This window comes from Scyliorhinus canicula, chromosome 8 (genome assembly GCF_902713615.1).
Source record: "Scyliorhinus canicula chromosome 8, sScyCan1.1, whole genome shotgun sequence".
Lineage (NCBI taxonomy): Eukaryota > Metazoa > Chordata > Chondrichthyes > Carcharhiniformes > Scyliorhinidae > Scyliorhinus > Scyliorhinus canicula.
Genome location: NC_052153.1, coordinates 90522674 through 90543318, shown reverse-complemented (window position 1 = coordinate 90543318; position 20645 = coordinate 90522674). Strand labels below are relative to the sequence as shown.

Sequence of the window (20645 nt, the reverse complement as noted above, 5' to 3'; positions counted from 1 at the left end):
CATAGCGCCAGGGACCCAGGTTCGATTCCAACTTCTGGTGACTGTGTGGAGTTTGCACTTTGTCCCATTGTTTATGTGGGTTTCCTCTGGGTGCTCCCGTTTCCTCCCACAGTCCAAAGATGTGCAAGTTAGGTGGTTTTGCCATGCTAAATTGCCCCTTAGTGTCCAAAGGTTGGGTGGGGACACAGGGCTGGAGCAAGGATTGGGCGGAGGTAGGGTTCTCTTTCGAGGGGTTGGTGCAGGCTCAATGGGCCGAATAGCCTCCCTCTGCACTGTAGGGATTCTACGAGCAGAGATGTACTGTTGAAGCCGTATAAAGACTGGTCAGACCCAATTTGGAATATGGGGAGCAGTTTTGGGCCCCGTATTTAAGGACGGATGTGCTAAGAGGGTCCAGAGGAAGTTCACAAGAATGATCCCCAGAATGAAGGACTTGACATACGAGGAGCAGTTGAGGACTCAGGATTTGTACTCAATGGAGTTTAGACATATGAGGGGGATCTCAGTGAAACTTCCAGAATACCAAGAGACCTAGATAGAGTGAATATGGAAAGCATGCTTCCACTAACAGGAGAGACTAGAACCTGAGGGCACAGCCTCAGACTGAAGGAACGATCCTTTAAAACAGAGATGAGGAGGAATTTATTCAGCCAGAGGATGGTGAATCTGTGGAACTCATTGCTACAGAAGGCTGTGGAGGCCAAGTCGCTGAGTGTCTTTAAGACAGAGATAGATAGATTCTTGATTAATAAAGAGATCAGGGGTTTGGGGGAAAAAGCATGAGAAGGGGATGAGAAACATATCAGCCATGATTGAACGGCGCAGCAGGCCCGATGGCCCGAATGGCCTAATTCTGCTCCTTTGTGTTGTGGTCTTATTCTGGATCCATATGGCCATATTGTTCCGTCTGACTCTGTTCCGCCAGGCGGCGTGAGGGCAAAATGAGAAACTGAATTGGGCGGTACTCTTACTAGTGAGGTTTGGAGTGAGGCCATTCACAGGCTCCACTCCACGTCCTCGTGCACAATTCAGCCTAATTCAGTTTAAGGTGTTACAACAGGACGCACTTGACTAAGGCAATGATGACTGGGTTTTCCCCCCCAAAACATTGAGGATAGGTGTGATCACTGTTCTCTTGGACCAGTAGCCACACGCATATGTTGTGGTCCTGCCCCAAACTCGTAGACTTCTGGGCTTCATTCTTTAATACCATGTTGGAGATCCTCCATATGGATTTAGACCCATGTCTGCAGGTGGCCATATTTGGGATGTCATATCGGCCCTCACACTGCCTAGTGGTGCAGAGTCCGATGAAATATGGCCATATAGGTTTGAAATAAGACCACAAGACATAGGAGCAGAATTCGGCCATTTGGCCCATCTGCTCCACAATTCAATCATGGCTGATATGTTTCTCATCCCCATTCTCATGCCTTTTTTCCCATAACCCCATATCTCCTTATTAATCAAGAACCTATCTATCTTGAGTCTCGGGTAGAGGCAATGTTGTTGTCTTTGCCTTGCTGATAGCCCGGAGGCAAATGTTGTTTAGTTGGAGGTCTCCCACTCCGCTCAGTGCCTCTGCTTGGTTGGGTGACAATGTCATTTCTACACTTGGAGAAAGTCAAATTCACCATCGGGGGAGTCTACCTAAGATGGCAACCATTTATTTCCTTTTTCAAGGAGTTAGTCACTGTCAGCTGTTTGGGGGTTGGGTTAGTTTTAACATTTAAGTTAATTATGTGTTTTTTTTAATTTTCAAATTTGCGGGTGATTTTTTCTTTTACTCTTGTTTGTGTTATTATGGAAAAACATTAATGAATATTTTTTTTAAAAACCTAAAAAGTTGGGGGGGAGGGGGAGGGGAGGAGTAAAAGGGAGAATTGTATTAAAAAATTCTTTTTTTCATTTTTAATACATTTTTTTTGCTGAAACTAACTAGTGGTCCTGTGACTCTTTTCCTCCATGTTTGATAAAAATAAAGAAAAATTACGGTCTTTTGAGCCAGGATTTCATTTTGGGATCTTGCCGTCCAGTTACAAGATCAACTGGGATTGTAACGCATACATACAACACATATATAAAACTATACTCCAGTGGTTTAACTAATGCATGTAGAAATGGTACAGCAGTTATCATGGGGGATTTTAATCTACATGTCGATTGGTTTAACCAGGTCAATCAAGGCAACCTTGAGGAGGAGTTTATAGAATGTATCCGCGATAGTTTCCTAGAACAGTATGTAATGGAACCTACGAGGGAACAAGCGGTCCTAGATCTTGTCCTGTGTAATGAGACAGGATTGATTCATGATCTCATAGTTAGGGATCCTCTCGGAAGGAGCGATCACAATATGGTGAAATTTAAAATACAGATGGAGGGTGATAAAGTAAAATCAAATACTAGTGTTTTGTGTTTAAACAAACGAGATTACAATGGGATGAGAGAAGAACTAGCTAAGGTAGACTGGGAGCAAAGACTTTATGGTGGAACAGTTGAGGAACAGTGAAGAACCTTCCAAACGATTTTTCACAGTGCTCAGCAAAGGATTATACCAATAAAAAGGACGGTAGAAAGAGGGAAAATCGACCGTGGATATCTAAGGAAATAAGGGAGAGTATCAAATTAAAGGAAAAAGCATACAAAGTGGCAAAGATTGGTGGGAGACTAGAGGACTGGGAAATCTTTAGGGAGCAACAGAAAGCTACTAAAAAAGCTATAAAGGAGAGCAAGATAGAGTACGAGAGTAAACTTATTCAGAATATAAAAACAGACAGTAAAAGTTTTTACAAATATATAAAACAAAAAAGAGTGGCTAAGGTAAATATTGGTCCTTTAGAGGATGAGAAGGGAGGTTTAATAATGGGAGATGAGGAAATGGCTGAGGAACTGAACAGGTTTTTTGGGTCGGTCTTCACAGTGGAAGACAAATAACATGCCAGTGACTGATAGAAATGAGGCTATGACAGGTGAGGACTTTGAGAGGATTGTTATCACTAAGGAGGTAGTGATGGGCAAGCTAATGGGTCTAAAGGTAGACAAGTCTCCTGGCCCTGATGGAATGCATCCCAGAGTGCTAAAAGAGATGGCTAGGGAAATTGCAGATGCACTAGTGATGATTTACCAAAATTCACTAGACTATGGGGTGGTCCCGGTGGATTGGAAATTAGCAAACGTGACACCACTGTTTAAAAAAGGAGGTAGGCAGAGAGCAGGAAATTATAGGCCAGTGAGTTTAACTTCGGCAGTAGGGAAGATGCTGGAATCTATCATCAAGGAAGAAATAGCGAGGCATCTGGATAGAAATTGTCCCATTGAGCAGACACAGCATGGGTTCATAAAGGGCAGGTCGTGCCTAACTAATTTAGTGGAATTTTTTGAGGACATTACCAGTGCAGTAGGTAACGGGCAGCCAATGGATGTGGTATATCTGGATTTCCAGAAAGCCTTTGACAAGGCCACACAAAAGGTTGCTGCATAAGATAAAGATGCATGGCATTAAGGGTAAAGTAGTAGCATGGATAGAGGATTGGTTAATTAATAGCAAAGAGTGGGGATTAATGGGTGTTTCTCTGGTTGGCAATCAGTAGCTAGTGGTGTCCCTCAGGGATCCGTGTTGGGCCCACAATTGTTCACAATTTACATAGATGATTTGGAGTTGGGGACCAAGGGCAATGTGTCCAAGTTTGCAGATGACACTAAGATGAGTGGTAAAGCGAAAAGTGCAGAGGATACTGGAAGTCTGCAGAGGGATTTGGATAGGTTAAGTGAATGGGCTAGGGTCTGGCAGATGGAATACAATGTTGACAAATGTGAGGTTATCCATTTTAGTAGGAATAACAGCATACGGGATTATTATTTAAACGATAAAATATTAAAGCATGCCGCTGTGCAGAGAGACCTGGGTGTGCTAGTACATGAGTCACAGAAAGTTGGTTTACAGGTGCAACAGGTGATTAAGAAGGCAAATGGAATTTTGTCCTTCATTGCTAGACGGATGGAGTTTAAGACTAGGGAGGTTATGTTGCAATTGTATAAGGTGTTAGTGAGTTCACACCTGGAGTAGTGTGTTCAGTTTTGGTCTCCTTACTTGAGAAAGGACGTACTGGCACTGGAGGGTGTGCAGAGGAGATTCACTAGGTTAATCCCAGAGCTGAAGGGGTTGGATTATGAGGAGAGGAGAGTAGACTGGGACTGTACTCGTTGGAATTTAGAAGGATATGGGGGGATCTTATAGAAACATTAAAAATTATGAAGGGAATAGATAGGATAGATGCGGGCAGGTTGTTTTCACTGGCGGGTGAAAGCAGAACTAGGGGACATAGCCTCAAAATAAGGGGAAGTAGATTTCGGACTGAGTTTAGGAGGAACTTCTTCACCCAAAGGGTTGTGAATCTATGGAATTCCTTGCCCAGTGAAGCAGTTGAGGCTCCTTCATTAAATGTTTTTAAGGTAAAGATAGATAGTTTTTTGAAGAATAAAGGGATTAAGGGTTATGGTGTTCGGGCCGGAAAGTGGAGCCGAGTCCACAAAAGTTCAGCCATGATCTCATTGAATGGCGGAGCAGGCTCGAGGGGCCAGGTGGCCTACTCCTGCTCCTAGTTCTTATGGTTAGCAAAATCTCCACTGTTGTTTCGGTTTACAGTGACATCTTTGAGTCAGTTTTTAGCCAAATAATAATAATAATTGCTTTTTGTCACAAGTAGGCAATTCCGGCACCTGTTCGGGGAGGCCGGTACGGGAATTGAACCCGTGCTGCTGGCATTATTCTGTATTACAAGCCAGTTGTTTAGCCCACTGTGCTAACATTTGGCACATTAGATATTAACTCAAATTGGGAAATGTTCAGTGAGAAAAATCTAAATAATAGTTTTTTTCGTGGTACATTTGTAGACACATACACAGAATTAGAAAGATGATCAACTTGTATTGATCTATTAATTAATTTTTAATTCCAATTAAGAGGCAATTTAGTGTGGCCAATCCACCTACCCTGCACATTTTTGGGTTGTGGGGGTGAGACCCACGCAGACACGGGGAGAATGAAAACCTTTTTTTCCCCAAAAACTTTAATTCAACATTCAGATATGGCAGAATATTCATCCATCAGGACACTTCACTGAATAGCTATGATTCAAGGAATACAACTCAATGCGCACTGGAAATAGTTCATACTAATCGCAAATGTTATTCCTCATCCGAATCTAAATAATGTATTCTGCCAGGTTGTTGGATTTTCATAGAATTTACAGTGCAGTAGGAGGCCATTCGGCCCATCGTGTCTGCACCGGCTCTTGGAAAGAGCACCCTACCCAAGGTCAACACCTCCACCCTATAACCCAGTAACCCCACCCAACACTAAGGGCAATTTTGAACACTAAGGGCAGTTTAGTATGGCCAATCCACCTAACCTGCACATCTTTGGACTGTGGGAGGAAACCGGAGCACCCGGAGGAAACCCAAGCACACAGGGGGAGGATGTGTAGACTCCACACAGACAGTGACCCAAGCCGAAATCGAACCTGAGACCCTGGAGCTGTGACGCAATTGTGCTATCCACAATGCGACCGTGCTGCCCATAATTGATTGATTGACTATGCACCTGCACTGGTGGTTACATCCCAGCATCCATTTGTATACATTCCACAGGACTAAATTATTACGATTTCTACTACCGTGCGAAAGGGTATTTCAGTCATCGAAATGGTGAAAAACTTCCCGATTATGAAAGTTCCTCTTCTGGTGGTCAAAAGAAATGTTCCATGAAATAATCAAACTCAAAGAAATTAAAACCTCTAGTCCAAATGGATTCCATCGATACATTTTAAAGGAATCTAGGCAAGACATAACAGGGGGACTATCACACAAAATTAAAATTTTGTTCATAAAAAGCATAGCATCAGAGGATGAGCAGGTAAGATGGCTAACATTATATCTATATGTAAGGGAGATAGGTCATGTTCAGGTAACTATATATAGGCCAGTCAGTAGGAAAAGTAATAGAATCCCAATTAAAAGGAGAAAATAAATATAAAATCTTGAAACCAAAACTTCAATGGATTTCAAAAATCAACTTCACTGAATTCTTCCAGGACATAAAAGAGAGATTAGACATGGGTAATGTGGTAGATGGAAATTATTTCCAAAAGGTTATAACTAGGTTGCCACCTCGTAGACTAGTTAATAAAGTCAGAGATGAGGGGCAATCAGAGTGGATATCTAGCTGTTTGAAAGACAGAAAACAAAAAGTAGGGGTTAAAGATAGCTCTTCAGAGTTGCAGAAGGTGGGATTGCTGAAGGTGATCCACAGAAGGTAGAATCTATGCTGGGACTACTCGTTCACAATTTATATCAAAGTTTTAGACTTGGAAGCCAAAACACAATTTCGGAGTTTGTAAATGACACAGATTTAGGGGTGTAAGTCAAGATTAAGGAGCAGTTAAACAAACAGTCAGACATTAGCGAACATTGGCAAATTCATTTCAACACTGCCAAGTAGGGCGTAACACATTTTGGTAAGAAAGAAATTAGGAAAACAAAAATCTAAAGGGTGTAGAGAGCAAAGTGGATCTAGGAACATAGTATTCTGGCAGATGGAATACAATGTTGACAAATGTGAGGTTATCCATTTTGGTAGGAATAACAGCAAAAGGTATTATCATTTAAATGATAAAATATTAAAACATGCTGCTGTGCAGAGAGACCTGGGTGTGCTCGTGCATGAGTCGCATAAAGTTGGTTTACAGGTGCAACAGGTGATTAAGAAAGCAAATGGAATTTTGTCCTTCATTGCTAGACGGATGGAGTTTAAGACTAGGGAGGTTATGCTGCAATTCTTTAAGGTGTTACTGAGGCCACACCTGGAGTATAGTGTTCAGTTTTGGTCTCCTTACCGGAGAAAGGATGTACTGGCGCTGCAGGGTGTGCAGAGGAGATTCACTGGGTTAATCCCAGAGCTGAAGGGGTTGGTTTATGAGGAGAGGTTGAGTAGACTGGGACGGTACTCGTTGGAATTTAGAAGGACGAGGGGGGGATCTTATAGAAACATAAAATTATGAAGGGAATAGATAGGATAGATGCGGGCAGATTGTTTCCACTGGCAGGTGAAAGCAGAACTAGGGAGCTTAGCTTCAAAATAAGGGGAAGTAGATTTAGGACTGAGTTTAGGAGGAACTTCTTCACCCAAAGGATTGTGAATCTATGGAATTCCTTGCCCAGTGAAGCAGTTGAGGCTCCTTCATTAAATGTTTTTAATGATAGATAGTTTTTTGAAGAATAAAGAGATTAAGGGTTATGGTGTTCGGGCTGGAAAGTGGAGCTGAGTCCACAAAAGTTCAGCAATGATCTCATTGAATGGCGAAGCAGGCTCGAGGGGCCATATGACCTACTCCTGCTCCTACTTCTTATGTTCTTATAAATGCACAAGTCTTTAAATGTAGCGATGCGGCTTCAGAACCAAGGTCTATTTCTAGACAGGTAGAATTGAAAAGTAGAGAAGTTGTGTGAAAATTCCATTGCACCTTGGTTAGGTCACACTTGGGAGTAATGATATCAGAATATAACAGGAGCAGGTGTTGACCACAGAGCCCATCTTCCAGTCAAATATCATGGCCGATCTTGTGCCTCAACTCTGCTTACTGACCCCTCCCATATTGCTTGAAATCCTGAGATGTCAAAACTCTGTTAATCGCAGCCTACAGTATATTCAACGATAAGAGCATTTAGAATTCTCTACCCCAAAGAGTTGTAAAGATTCACAACGCTCGGAAAGACATCCTGTTTGGCAATTCATTGCACAAAAGAGACACCCCCTCTTCCCCCACCCACACCACTCACTAGTGTCTGCCACATTAGTCCCAGTGAAACAATCCTCAGGCTCACTGCTATTCTTCACACCATTATAAGACTCTTATTTTAATCCCTCATGATCCTTAACTTGCCTACTAAACCGCAGATTCATCTTTTCTATTGAGGTTTTGACTTTTAACGGAATGTACTTTTGTTCAATATTTTGAACTGTTTCTTTAACTGGTACTTATAGGGCAGCACGGTGGCACAGTGGGTTAGCCCTGCAGCCTCACGGCGCTGAGGTCCCAGGTTCGATCCCGGCTCTGGGTCACTGTCCATGTGGAGTTTGCACATTCTCCCCGTGTTTGGGTGGGTTTCGCCCCCACAACACAAAAATGTGCAGGGTAGTTGGATTGGCCATGCTAAATTGTCCCTTAATTGGATAATAATAATAATTGGGTCCTCTAAATTTATAAATAAATAATGGTACTTGTAGTTTATATTTTTCATAAATTTTAGTCTGTTTACCACTCACCCTCAGTCAGCGTCCCCCTCATAGTCATCTAAATTATTTTTGTTTGGTACTGGAGTATATTGCTCTCAAGCTGAATATAGAATTAGGTATTAGGATCACTTTTCCTCCCCCCCCCCCCCCCAAGGAGCATTCACTATGAGATTACTAATTAACCCCATTTTATTGCAAATTACAACATCAAAAATAGCTTTATTCCTCATTGGTGCTACAATATCATGTTCCATGAAACTGTTGCAAAAGCATTCTACACACTTATCTTCCAGATGATCTTTGCTAATTTGTTTGACCAGTCGCCATAAAGATTCAAGACCCCATGATTATTACAAGCTCCTCATTTCAACAAATGGTTTAGCACAGTGATCAAAACAGCTGGCTTGCAATGCAGAACAAGAGGCCAGCAGCGCGGGTTCAATTCCCGTACCGGTCTCCCTGAACAGACGCCGGAATGTGGCGACTAGGGGCTTTTCACAGTAACTTCATTGAACCTACTTGTGACAATAAGCTATTATTATTATAATAATAAGTTCCATTAGATAGTATAAATAATATTATGGGGTCTAGGAACTAATCCCACTACTACTTTTAATCTCCACCCAAATTGATTCTACCTCCTGGCCTGAACCAAGAAACTTTCTCACTACTGTCCTCCCTTACCTTTTATTGTCAGGGCTACTCTTCCTTTTCCATTCTGCATGTCTTTTGATATGATCTCAGCAGATATTATTCCTGAGCGAGCAATATCAGAGTGAGGTCTATTTCATTGATCCTAAACGTTTTTCGTAATTGTAAAAACAAGAGCTACTAACCCCAAAAAGATAGAACGCCAGTAACACCATTACAATTTTAAAAATTTATTAAAAAGAAAAATAAGTTAAGCACACATGATTAAAGTCGAGAAGAACCACCCCTTCCCTACATGTGAATCCAGCCCCTCCCCCCCAAAAAAACCCGGTTTTGTTTAAAGTACACAATTAAATTACCTTCTTAGCAATAATCCCATTATAGATTTTAACCACAAAAAGCTAGTAATTTTACCCAAGCTTTTAAAAATTTGTTCATGGGATATGGGCATCGCAGCATTTATTGCCCATCCCTAATTGCCCTTGAGGGGGCAGTTCAGAGTCAACCACATTGCAGTGGGTCTGGAGTCACATGGAGGCCAGACTGGGGAAGGATGGCCGATTTCTTTCCCTGAAGACCATTAGTCGACCAGATGGGTTTTTACGACAATCGACAATGGTTTCATGATTTTCTTTTTACCGAATTTAAATTTCACCATCTGCAGTGACGGGATACCAACCTGGGTCTCCACAGCATTAATCCTGGGTCTCTGGTTTACTAGTCCAGTGACAATAACACTACGCCACCATCTCCCCTAAAGTCAACCACTTTAACAAGGATGCACCTCAACTTCTCAAACACTTTCAGTCTCTGATGTGGAATTCCAAAAGCAAATTCAGAAATAAACCGTTCCCTAAAACACAGTTCCCTGGCTAACATTAGGTGGTTGCCTACCAATTCAAAACTTTCACAACAGCTCACACACAAAGAAACAGGTCTTCAGGTCTTTACCCCAGAACCACTACATTCAATTACAGATCCCTCCTTAAATATCTTTACCCCCTTTTCATTGTCCTTTTCCACATATAAAAATCTGTAATATTTTCTATTTTGCCTCTCCTTTTGAGTCAATAAAACTTTATATTCCCTTTTACTCACAAAACCTTTTTAAGATTCCAATATTCCTTGCCACCTAAACTCCCTTTTGAAATTTGACAGCTGCAAAACCAAGGGCGGGATTCTCTGTCCCGCCGCACCAGTTTTCTGGTGTGGCACGCCCCTGCCGGCAGTGGGATCCTCCGTCCAGCCAGCTGGTCAATGGGGTTTCTTATCGGAGGGTTTTGGAGATGGCAGAGAGCAGGGATTGAGAGGATGTGGGGTATGTTTATAGAGGGGAGCTTCCATAGCCTGAAGGAGCTGGAGGAGAAATTTGGATTGGCGAGGGTAAACAAATTTAGATATCTGCAGGTACCAGACCTCCTACGCAGGCAGGTTTCAACCTTCCCGCTCCTACCACCAAGGGGGATACAGGACAGAGTAGTTTCTAGACTGTGGGTGGGAGAAGGGAGGGTCTCTGACATTTACAAGGATCTCATGGGGTCGGAAGAGACGCAGACTGAGGAGCTGGAGCGCAAGTGGGAAGAGGGTTTGGGAGGAGAGATAGAGGATGGCCTCTGGGCGGACACGTCGAGTAGGGTCAAAGCGTCCATAACATGTGCCAGGCTCAGCTTGATACAATTCAAGGACGTTCACCAGGCTCACATGACAGTGGCCCGGATGAGCAGGTTCTTTGGGGTAGAAGATAGGTGCGCAAGGTGTGCGGGACGGCCAGCAAACCATGTCCACATGTTCTGGACATGCCCAAAGTTGAGGGGATTCTGGCAGAGGTTTGCGGATGTCATGTCCACTGTATTAAAAATAAGGGTGGCACCAAGACCAGAGGTGGCGATTTTCGGAGTGTCGGAAGATCCGGGAAACCAGGAGGAGAAAGAGGCAGACATTCTGGCCTTTGCCTCCTGGTGGCCCTGAGATGGATATTATTAGCTTGGAGGGATTCAAAGCCCCCAAGTCGGAGACCTGGCTATCTGACATGGCTAGCTTTCTCTGAACATAGAACATAAGAGCGCAGTACGGGCCCTTCGGCCCTCGATGTTGCACCGACCAGTGAAACCATCTGAAGCCTATCTGACCTACACTATTCCATTTTCATCCATATGTCTATCCAGTGACCACTTAAATGCCCTTAAAGTTGGCGAGGCTACTACTGTTGCAGGCAGGGCGTTCCACACCCCTACTACTCTCTAAGTAAAGAAACTGCCTCGGACATCTGTCCTATATCTACCACCCCTCAATTTAAAGCTATGTCCCCTCGTGTTAGTCATCACCATCCGAGGAAAAAGACTCTCACTGTCCACCCTATCTAACCCTCTGACTCTCTTATATGTCTCTATTAAGTCACCTCTCAGCCTTCTCCTCTCTAATGAAAACAACCTCAAGTCCCTGAGCCTTTCCTCGTAAGACCTTCCCTCCATACCAGGCAATATCCTAGTAAATATTCCTCTGACCCCTTTCCAAAGCTTCCACATCCTTCCTATAATGTGGTGACCAGAACTGCACGCAGTACTCCAGGTGCGGCCGCACCAGAGTTTTGTACAGCTGCAGCATGACCTTGTGGCTCCGAAACTCAATCCCCCTACTGATAAAGGCTAGCACACCATATGCCTTCGTAACAGCCCTATTAACCTGGGCGGCAACTTTCAGGGATTTATGTACCTGGATGCCGAGATCTCTCTGTTCATCTACACTACCAAGAATCTTGCCATTAGCCCAGTACTCTGCATTCCTGTTAACATAGAACAGTACAGCACAGAACAGGCCCTTCGGCCCTCAATGTTGTGCCGAGCAATGATCACCCTACTCAAACTCACGTATCCACCCTATACCCGTAACCCAACAACTCCCCCTTAACCTTACTTTTTTAGGAAACTATGGGCAATTTAGCATGGCCAATCCACCTAACCCGCACATCTTTGGACTGTGGGAGGAAACCGGAGGAAACCCACGCACACACGGGGAGGACGTGCAGACTCCGCACAGACAGTGACCCAGCCGGGAACCGAACCTGGGACCCTGGAGCTGTGAAGCATTGATGCTAACCACTATGCTACCGTGCTGCCGAAGTGAACCACCTCACACTTTTCCGCATTAAACTCCATCTGCCACCTCTCAGCCCAGCTCTGCAGCTTATCTATGTCCTTCTGTAACCTATAACATCCTTCAGCACTATCCACAACTCCACCGACCTTCGTGTCATCTGCAAATTTACTAACCCATCCTTCTACACCCTCTTCCAGGTCATTTATAAAAATGACAAACAGCAGTGGCCCCAAAACAGATCCTTGCGGTACACCACCAATAATTGAACTCCAGGATGAACATTTGCCATCAACCACCATCCTCTGTCTTCTTTCAGCTAGCCAATTACTGATCCAAACTGCTAAATCACCTTCAATCCCATACTTCCGTATTTTCTGCAATAGCTTACCGTGGGGAACCTTATCAAAGGGGGCAGCAGGGTAGCATGGTGGTTAGCATAAATGCTTCACAGCTCCAGGGTCCCAGGTTCGATTCCCGGCTGGGTCACTGTCTGTGTGGAGTCTGCACATCCTCCCCGTGTGCGTGGGTTTCCTCCGGGTGCTCCGGTTTCCTCCCACAGTCCAAAGATGTGCGGGTTAGGTGGATTGGCCATGCTAAATTGCCCGTAGTGTCCTAATAAAAGTAGGGTTAAGGGGGAGGTTGTTGGGTTACGGGTATAGGGTGGATACGTGGGTTTGAGTAGGGTGATCATGGCTCGGCACAACATTGAGGGCCGAAGGGCCTGTTCTGTGCTGTACTGTTCTATGTTCTATGTCTAAACGCCTTACTGAAATCCATATACACCACATCAACCGCTTTACCCTCATCCACCTGTTTGGTCACCTTCTCAAAAAACTCAATAAGGTTTGTGAGGCATGACCTACCCTTCACAAAACCGTGTTGAGTATCGCTAATCAACTTGTTCTTTTCAAGATGATTATAAACTCTATCTCTTATAACCTTTTCCAACATTTTACCCACAACCGAAGTAAGGCTCACAGGTCTATAATTACCAGGGTTGTCTCTACTCCCCTTCTTGAACAAGGGGACAACATTTGCTATCCTCCAGTCTTCCGGCACTATTCCTGTCGACAAAGACGACATAAAGATCAAGGACAAAGGCTCTGCAATCTCCTCCCTGGCTTCCCAGAGAATCCTAGGATAAATCCCATCTGGCCCAGGGGACTTATCTATTTTTACACTTTCCAAAATTGCTCACACCTCCTCGTGAACCTCAATCCCATCTAGCCTGGTCGACTGTACCCGAGTATTCTCCTCGACAACATTGTCTTTCTCCAGTGTAAACACTGACAAGTGCTTCAACTTCCTTAGTAAACCACGGTTCCCTTGCTCGACAACTTCCTCCCTGCCTGACAGGTACATACTTATCAAGGACACGCAGTAGTTGTTCCATGAAAAAGCTCCACATTTCAATTGTACCCATCCCTGCAGTCTCCTTCCCCATCCTATACATCCAAATCTGGTTACTCTATGTTCTTGTCTCTGTAATGATCCTCCTCTGCTCCCATTCCAAGTTTGTCTCTATCCGTGATTACTACATACAGTTTTAATGATATTATACAAATGATATGGAGGCACTGGGCAGCGTGGACAAAGATGCTACCAGAAATACAAGGTAAGACAATCAGCCAATGATGAACTGGCTGGGTCAAGGCTAAGGGCTTACCTCAAAGATCTTTAAAATGATTAAATGATTTGATAGACTAGACACAGAACTTTTCCACTAGTAGGAAAAAGCAAAACTAGAGGTCATTAATGCAAGATAGCCACCAATATATCAAATAGGGAATTCAGAATAAATTTCATCCAGTGGTGATTCTCTGGTATTCACGACCTAAGAAGTGGTCGAGGCATTTAAGAGGAAGCTGGCGAAGCATGAGGCAGAAGGAAATAGAAAGTAATGCTAATAAGAGTTAGATCAGGAATGGTGGGAAGAGGCTTGAGCAAAGCCACAAACACCAATATGGGCTGGTTCGGCAGAATGGCATGTTTTTGTGCTGTACTTCCACGATTCAACATGACTCAAACATTACCCTAAACTTGTTTGTCAGATATTCCATCTTTGGAAAACTGATTGGAAGCAGTGCTGAGAGTTCAGTACATTGCTGTTTTGCCGTGAAAGGAAAAGTAAGGCTAAAGACAGGGCAGTAGTCATAAAGATGAATGGGTTAATAGTCCACTATTGGACATTGATTTTTTTTCTCAAGCCATTACACCTTTGCCTTCTGGAACTTTCTTCTGAAGCCACCAGCCATAACATCTTTACCTTCTGGTATTTTCTTCTCAAGACACGAATTGACCCCCTGGGACGTAAGACTACATGGGCTGAGACCCAAAAGTCTGAAATAATGTTGAGTAAAGTATAAAAAATAAATTTAAGTATAAAACAATATTTCTATCAAATGATCCTGCTGAAATACAAATATTTCCAGCATTTGGTGTCAAGCTGAAAAATAGCAACTAAAAGTATAGCAAAAGAATACACTCAATGTGCATCTATTTGATAATTAAACATAAAAAAAAACCTCAACTGAAATAAAGAATTGCTGCCAACAGGCAAAAAATGGCGCAAGTCTCAAGTGGATGACTGAAATTGGAATAAGAAAGGTCAACCAGATGGACAGATTAGGTTGATTGGCCATGATAAATTGCCCCTTAGTGTCCAAAGGTTAGGTGGGGTTACGGGGATGGGGGCGGGTCTTTAGAAAGGGTGCTCTTTCAGAGAGTTGGTGCAGACTCAATGGGTCAAATGGCCTCCTTCTGCACTGTAAGGATTCTATTATTCAAATTGCTAAAACAGCAGAACTTAGGAAAGGTGTCATTACGTAATATGCCCCGGCGCATGATCATAGAATCTCGACAGTGCAGAAGGAGGCCATTCAGCCCATCGAGTCTGCACTGACCTTTCGAAAGACCACCCTATCAAGGCTCAATCCCCCACCCTATTCTTGAAACCCCACCCTAATTTAGCATTCACAATTTAGCATGGCCAATCCACCTAACCTGCACATCTTTGGACTGTGGAAGGAAACTGGAGCACCCAGAGGAAACCCACGAGACACGGGGAGAATGTGCGAACTCCACACAGTTATCCAAGGTTGGATTCAAACCTAGGTCCCTGGCGCTGTGAGGTTGAGGAGATGACTTGATAAACAAGACCTATATGTTAAACTTTATTTTTAAAAAGTGTTTGCTTCGAGGTCAACCCAAGACCCCCTTCAAGGAAGTATTAGGCCCCCCCTGCTCCAGTTTCCACTGTCCCCATCCCAGCTCCTCCAAGTTGCAATTCCCCCTACACCCAATTCCATTTATCAGAGGATTAGGGACTGTTCATTCTAGTCGACAGCTACCTCTAACTACCATGGTTTTTAATAGCTGGGCATTTGCTACCAGACTACATCTTGGCTATTTTGGTGGCATGTAAATTGTTTTGGTCTCAACATCAATCTTGCGTGAGGCATGCTGCCCAAGTTGGGGCTCACTTGCACTATTTTGAAAGGTATGTTAACTTCCAGTCAGGAGTGGTAGCTTTGTTTGTTTACACGAACACAGCTTGAGTTACAATAGGCAAGTTTGTCCCCACAGCAGAATTGAAAATAATGCAGCATTACTCTCTTTTATTTAAATTAACCTCTTTTATTTAAACGTTCACATCAAGTTCCGAAAATTGTTGTATTGATAATATGTGAAAAGTGAGTTTTTCCTTTCCTGTTTTGTGCCAGTTGCAACAATGATTATTCTGACACATATGTTACATAGACAAGTTTGTTTGCAGAATCTTTTCACCTTGTGGTTCTTCAATGTTGGGGATTAGAACTCAAATCAGACTAGCAGATCTTAACTACACTGTAAAGATCTTGACTTTTCTTAACTATTCAATAAATTAAACAAGAGATCTTTGGAAGTTTCTGCAAATTCACATGTCTTTCTGTCAAAAGAAATGGTTGTACTAAATTTATTACTATAGCAATGCACTGCAATTGTTTCTTTGTTGGGAGTAAAACAGCCTGACTTTTGTAAGGCTTGTGGTACCTAAATTTTCAGACGAGATGGTAGTGCAGTGGTAATATCACTGGACCAATAATCCAGAAGCTTGGACTAATGTTCTAGGGCATTGGTTCAAATCCCACTGTGGCAGCTGGTGGAATTTAAGTTCAATTAATAAAATCTGGAATTGAAAGATAGTCTTCGTAATGGTGACCATGAAACGATTGTCATCTGGCTCACTATTGTTCTTTAGAGAAGGAAATCTGCTGGCCATACTCAGCAATGTGGTTGACACTGAAAAAGCCTAGCAAGCCACTCAGCTCAAGGGTAATTAGGGATGGGTAACAAATGCTGGCCTTGCCAAGAATAATAATCTTTATTATTGTCACAAGTAAGCTTACATTAACACTCCAATGAAGTTACTGTGAAAATCCCCGAGTCGCCACATTCCACCCACACTGAGGGAGAATTCAGAATGTCCAATTCACCTAACAAGCACTTCTTTTCGGACTTGTGGGAGGAAACCAGAGAACCCGGAGGAAACCCATGCAGACACGGGAAGAGTGTGCTGACTCCGCGCAGCGACCCAAGCGGGAATTGAACCCGGGACTCTGACCTTGTGAAGCAACAGTGCTATTCACTGTGCTACCGTGCCCACATCCCATGAAAGAATAAAAAAGGATACTGGATATGGAAAGATATACATGACAATTCCTTCCCTAGCGGCGGAGAAATGCCACCCCCAGTTTGCTGTTTTCCAACACATACACAAGACGAGGGCATCATTCCTACACCTAAAGCAGAGAAAATGCTGACTCCAATAGTCACCATGCAGAACGTGGGTGGGAACTCACACTTAAATTAAAGAGACAAAGTCTGTGATGGTTTAAAGGTTGGAACAATCATCCAACTTGAGCTACTGGAAAGGAATCTCCTGCGTAACCCTTACTGTCAAAATCAGTTTTGGGATTCAAAGCTACCCAGCTGGAAAAGGAAAAGGTAAGCAAGCCATTGGGAACTGGAAATAACTTTAGATTGGTTTCTGGAAAATTCTGGAAACCACAGTGTAATGTATAACCATGGCATGGAATTTTTGATCATGCTAAAACTTAAATGGGGAATTTCTTTTCTGTATTTTGGAACATAAATTGCCAACTGAACAGTGTGTAGACATTGTTGCTTTATTTGTTACAGTGAAATTCCCAAAACTTGAAATCTTGTCACATGATCTTTTCAGTCATTACTGGAACTTCAAACGACCCCCACCCTCCCTCTGCCCACCCCTTTAAATTTAGCACATTATTTTAGTCACCATATCCTCACCAATTCTTTGGTTCAGTATTTTTTTAATGTACTAGATGTTTTACTGTACTCCATAGTCTATAAAAAATACAATCTACTTTTTTTTTTAAATGGTAGAGCGTATCAAATTCAGATTGCTAATATGATCTTCACTGACGCAAAAATTAGCCATATGACAAAAAAGACTGCATGAATTGTCACCCTCAATGCAACTCACCTCATTGTCCGATTCCACAAGTACTTGATCATATTCACTAAGGGCAACTAAAAACATAATAGACGTCACATTTTCAAAGCAGTGAATCCATTTCCTTCGTTCTGACCGCTGACCCCCAACATCGACCATTCTGAAAGACCAATTTAACATCAAACTGTATGTGAACCAGGCTAGAAAGTCATGAAAACCTTGATGTTTCAGTCAATATATCGGCTAAGCAGCATAATAGCTCAGAACTCCTTAAAATTTTAATGTACATGCATTCGGCTAAGATTCATATTATTAATGAAACACTAGTTCAGTGTGGAAAAATCAATTAAATCATATTCATTTTGAAAAATAATTTACATGTACCTCAGTCAATGTTTGTAAGCAAATGGTGTCATGTTGCAATGCAACACAATGTTAACTTATCCAGTGATTTTTCCATTTAGTGAAACTATATTTTTTCATATATATATTACATCATATATATAATTATATACATGTAAGCACAAACAGCCCTTTAAAATACAATGTGCTTCAAATAAATAGTTTAAGAGCTTTCACAGATTTATGAAGCATGCACTATCTATTTTGTTCCAGTCATCTCTATAACTTTACAAAGATGAAATTCTATTTACATCATGCTCAAAGATTTCCTAAAAATTGAAGTTTTTTTTTCAAAGTTGTAAAAACTGTTACTGTCTTTTAGTAACTTTCTTCTACCTGAAAATGACGGTTTGTAAGTCGAAGGGGTATTCAATGATCCCTGTTGTTGGGACTCTCACTCTAAGCACATCCTGTTGAGTGGGTAGATAGGTAGGTTCTGCTATACGGTCCAAGTCTTTAAGATAGCTACAGACAGGGAGAAACAACAGGAATGCAAAGACTGTGACATTGGAGAGGGAAGGCAAGGGAAGGAAAATAGAAAGGGGATATTCTGGTGATCACCATTCCTCCTGTCGATATGAGTCACGGTGAATTCCCCAAGATGGTACCACTTATTCAAGGAGATGATATGGGACAGTTATTTACATTCAAGCCTATCCTCACCAGATTGTGCTACTTTCCCGAGAATGCAGAGTCCATTTTCCCAGTATTGCTTTAATACAGAATTACTGAAAATGTTCTTTTTCAAAAATAAAGAAACATTTTAGTTGCGTTGGTAAGATTGTCTGAAGGATGAATATATATATATATATATATATATATTCTAAGACAGCAATATTTTTTCAATTTTTGCCTCTGACACTACCCCATAGGTACTACTTAAAGATAAAGTAATTTACCAGTAGTGTTTGTTGTCATATTAAACGAGAAAATACTGGGAAGACACAACTTCTGCTATCTAGGAAATTTACAACAGGCCCCAATCAGTACCTGAAGATTATATTCTCCAGATCAAATGGATACTCAATGATGCCAGTTGTGGGCACTCGAACCCGCAGCACATCCTGCTGAGTTGGCAGATAATCTGTTGCTGAGATACGATCAGCATCACTAAGGTAGCTGTGAAATAAGAAACAAAATTAAATATGATGCACTGGCTCCTCTAATGGAGTTCCTTGATTTCTTTATGGAAAGCAAAGTACTAAAGTACCAAAGAATTCTGCAAAACTTAGAAGAAATCAATTGAAAAACGAATGAGCAGTTCTCTCCTGATGTAGCATCAGTGAGAAGGAGGATATTCTATTTGGCCATTTGCAGCACAATATTTTAACAGGGTTATTGAATCAGTAAAAATGGTATTTTTAAATTCTACAATTACGTAGCTATGTACAAATGTACAAATTAGTGACCTTGTTTCCTGTAACTGAAAAACAAAATTCCAATTAGGGGCAATTTAGCATAGCTAATCAAGTTTAGCATAGCTAATCCACCTACTCTGCGCATCTTTGGGCTGTGGGGGTGAGACCCATGCAAACACGGGGAGAATGTGCAAACTCCACATGGACAGTGACCCGGGGCCGGGATTGAACCCCGATCCTTGGTGCCGTGAGACAGCAGTGCTAATCACTGCGCCACCATGCAGCTCTTGCAACGTTTTTAAAAAACTGCAGCTAATTTTATCTTAGCTATCTTTGAAACAAAAAGATTCAAAACACAGAGGATGGTGAAAAAGACCCAACAGGTCTAAGCAGCATAATGCAATATCGGTCGAAGTCGAAGTCTTGTGATTTGGTCATTTTTGAATGCTGGTAGGTGGAGTGAGCACTTACATTCTGAATGCATCGATAAGAGGGATTCTTGGATTTGGAGTATTCTGGTTGTGCTAACTAAGAACTACCATGGATCACATATTCCAAGGAGAGGACATACCTCCAGATAGAGAAATAAGACTCTGGATAAATATGTCACTTGCAAGGCTATGATTATGGGAGGTGCTGAAACTTGATGCAAAAACTGGACTGAAGGTTTTTAAATACAAAAGTATATTTTTATTGGTTAAAGCACATTAAATTATCCTGAAATATGTAATTTCTCGTTGATTATTTTGGATGAGAAATTTCAATTACGAAGATAATAACAAACTAATTTTTTTGTATAGAAGCATTTGAGTGGGTTAATTACTTATTTGAAGCTGGTGCTGTACAGAACTCTCACTTTTGAACTGCATGGTCACTACCTCTTCAATTCTGATTTATTGCTGCTTTGCATAAAAAGTCAAATCAACAAAGTGTGATGGTGAAAGTGCAATAGCCAAGTGTTACAGAAAATGCAGCACTTAAGTATTCTGAACTGCACACACAATTGGACATATTACTTAACTCCTCGAACATAATGCATAAAAAGAAAACCTCCATAATTTTGAAAACATTTTTGGGGCAATACCAGATAGGTAGGCAGTGAATTTTTAAACTAACAGAGGAGCAGGGACCAGTAGATCAATAAAAGCGATCAAGCAACAAGCACAGGAAAATGAATAAACAAAGCCAATTGTAGTCACCAGTTCAGTAACCAAAGGGGGGGACTGGAAAATTAACAAATGCAATTTTTCAGAATCAAATGTGGACTGCATTCAAATTTTAATGGTAATTTTTAAATCTATAAACATACATATAATGGTCGAAATATTAAATGTTGTTTCAGATTGAATAAAAAGAGTTCAAGACACAA

General features: G+C 41.9%; 1 protein-coding gene across 4 annotated transcripts in view; it reads right to left on the bottom strand.

Annotated features, from left to right (window-relative positions):
• The window catches only part of LOC119970383 (guanine nucleotide-binding protein G(q) subunit alpha), a 318243-nt gene that overhangs the window by 64599 nt on the left and 232999 nt on the right, over positions 1–20645 (bottom strand). For 3 of the 4 annotated variants that reach the window (XM_038804914.1, XM_038804913.1, XM_038804917.1), the window contains exons 4-6: positions 18909–19037; positions 18255–18383; positions 17547–17676 (exon numbers count right to left, since the gene is read on the bottom strand). In XM_038804914.1, coding sequence (XP_038660842.1) covers positions 17547–17676; positions 18255–18383; positions 18909–19037 — 388 coding nt within the window. The remainder of the gene's footprint in view (positions 1–17546; positions 17677–18254; positions 18384–18908; positions 19038–20645) is intronic. The other variant, XM_038804916.1, reaches the window with a different exon arrangement.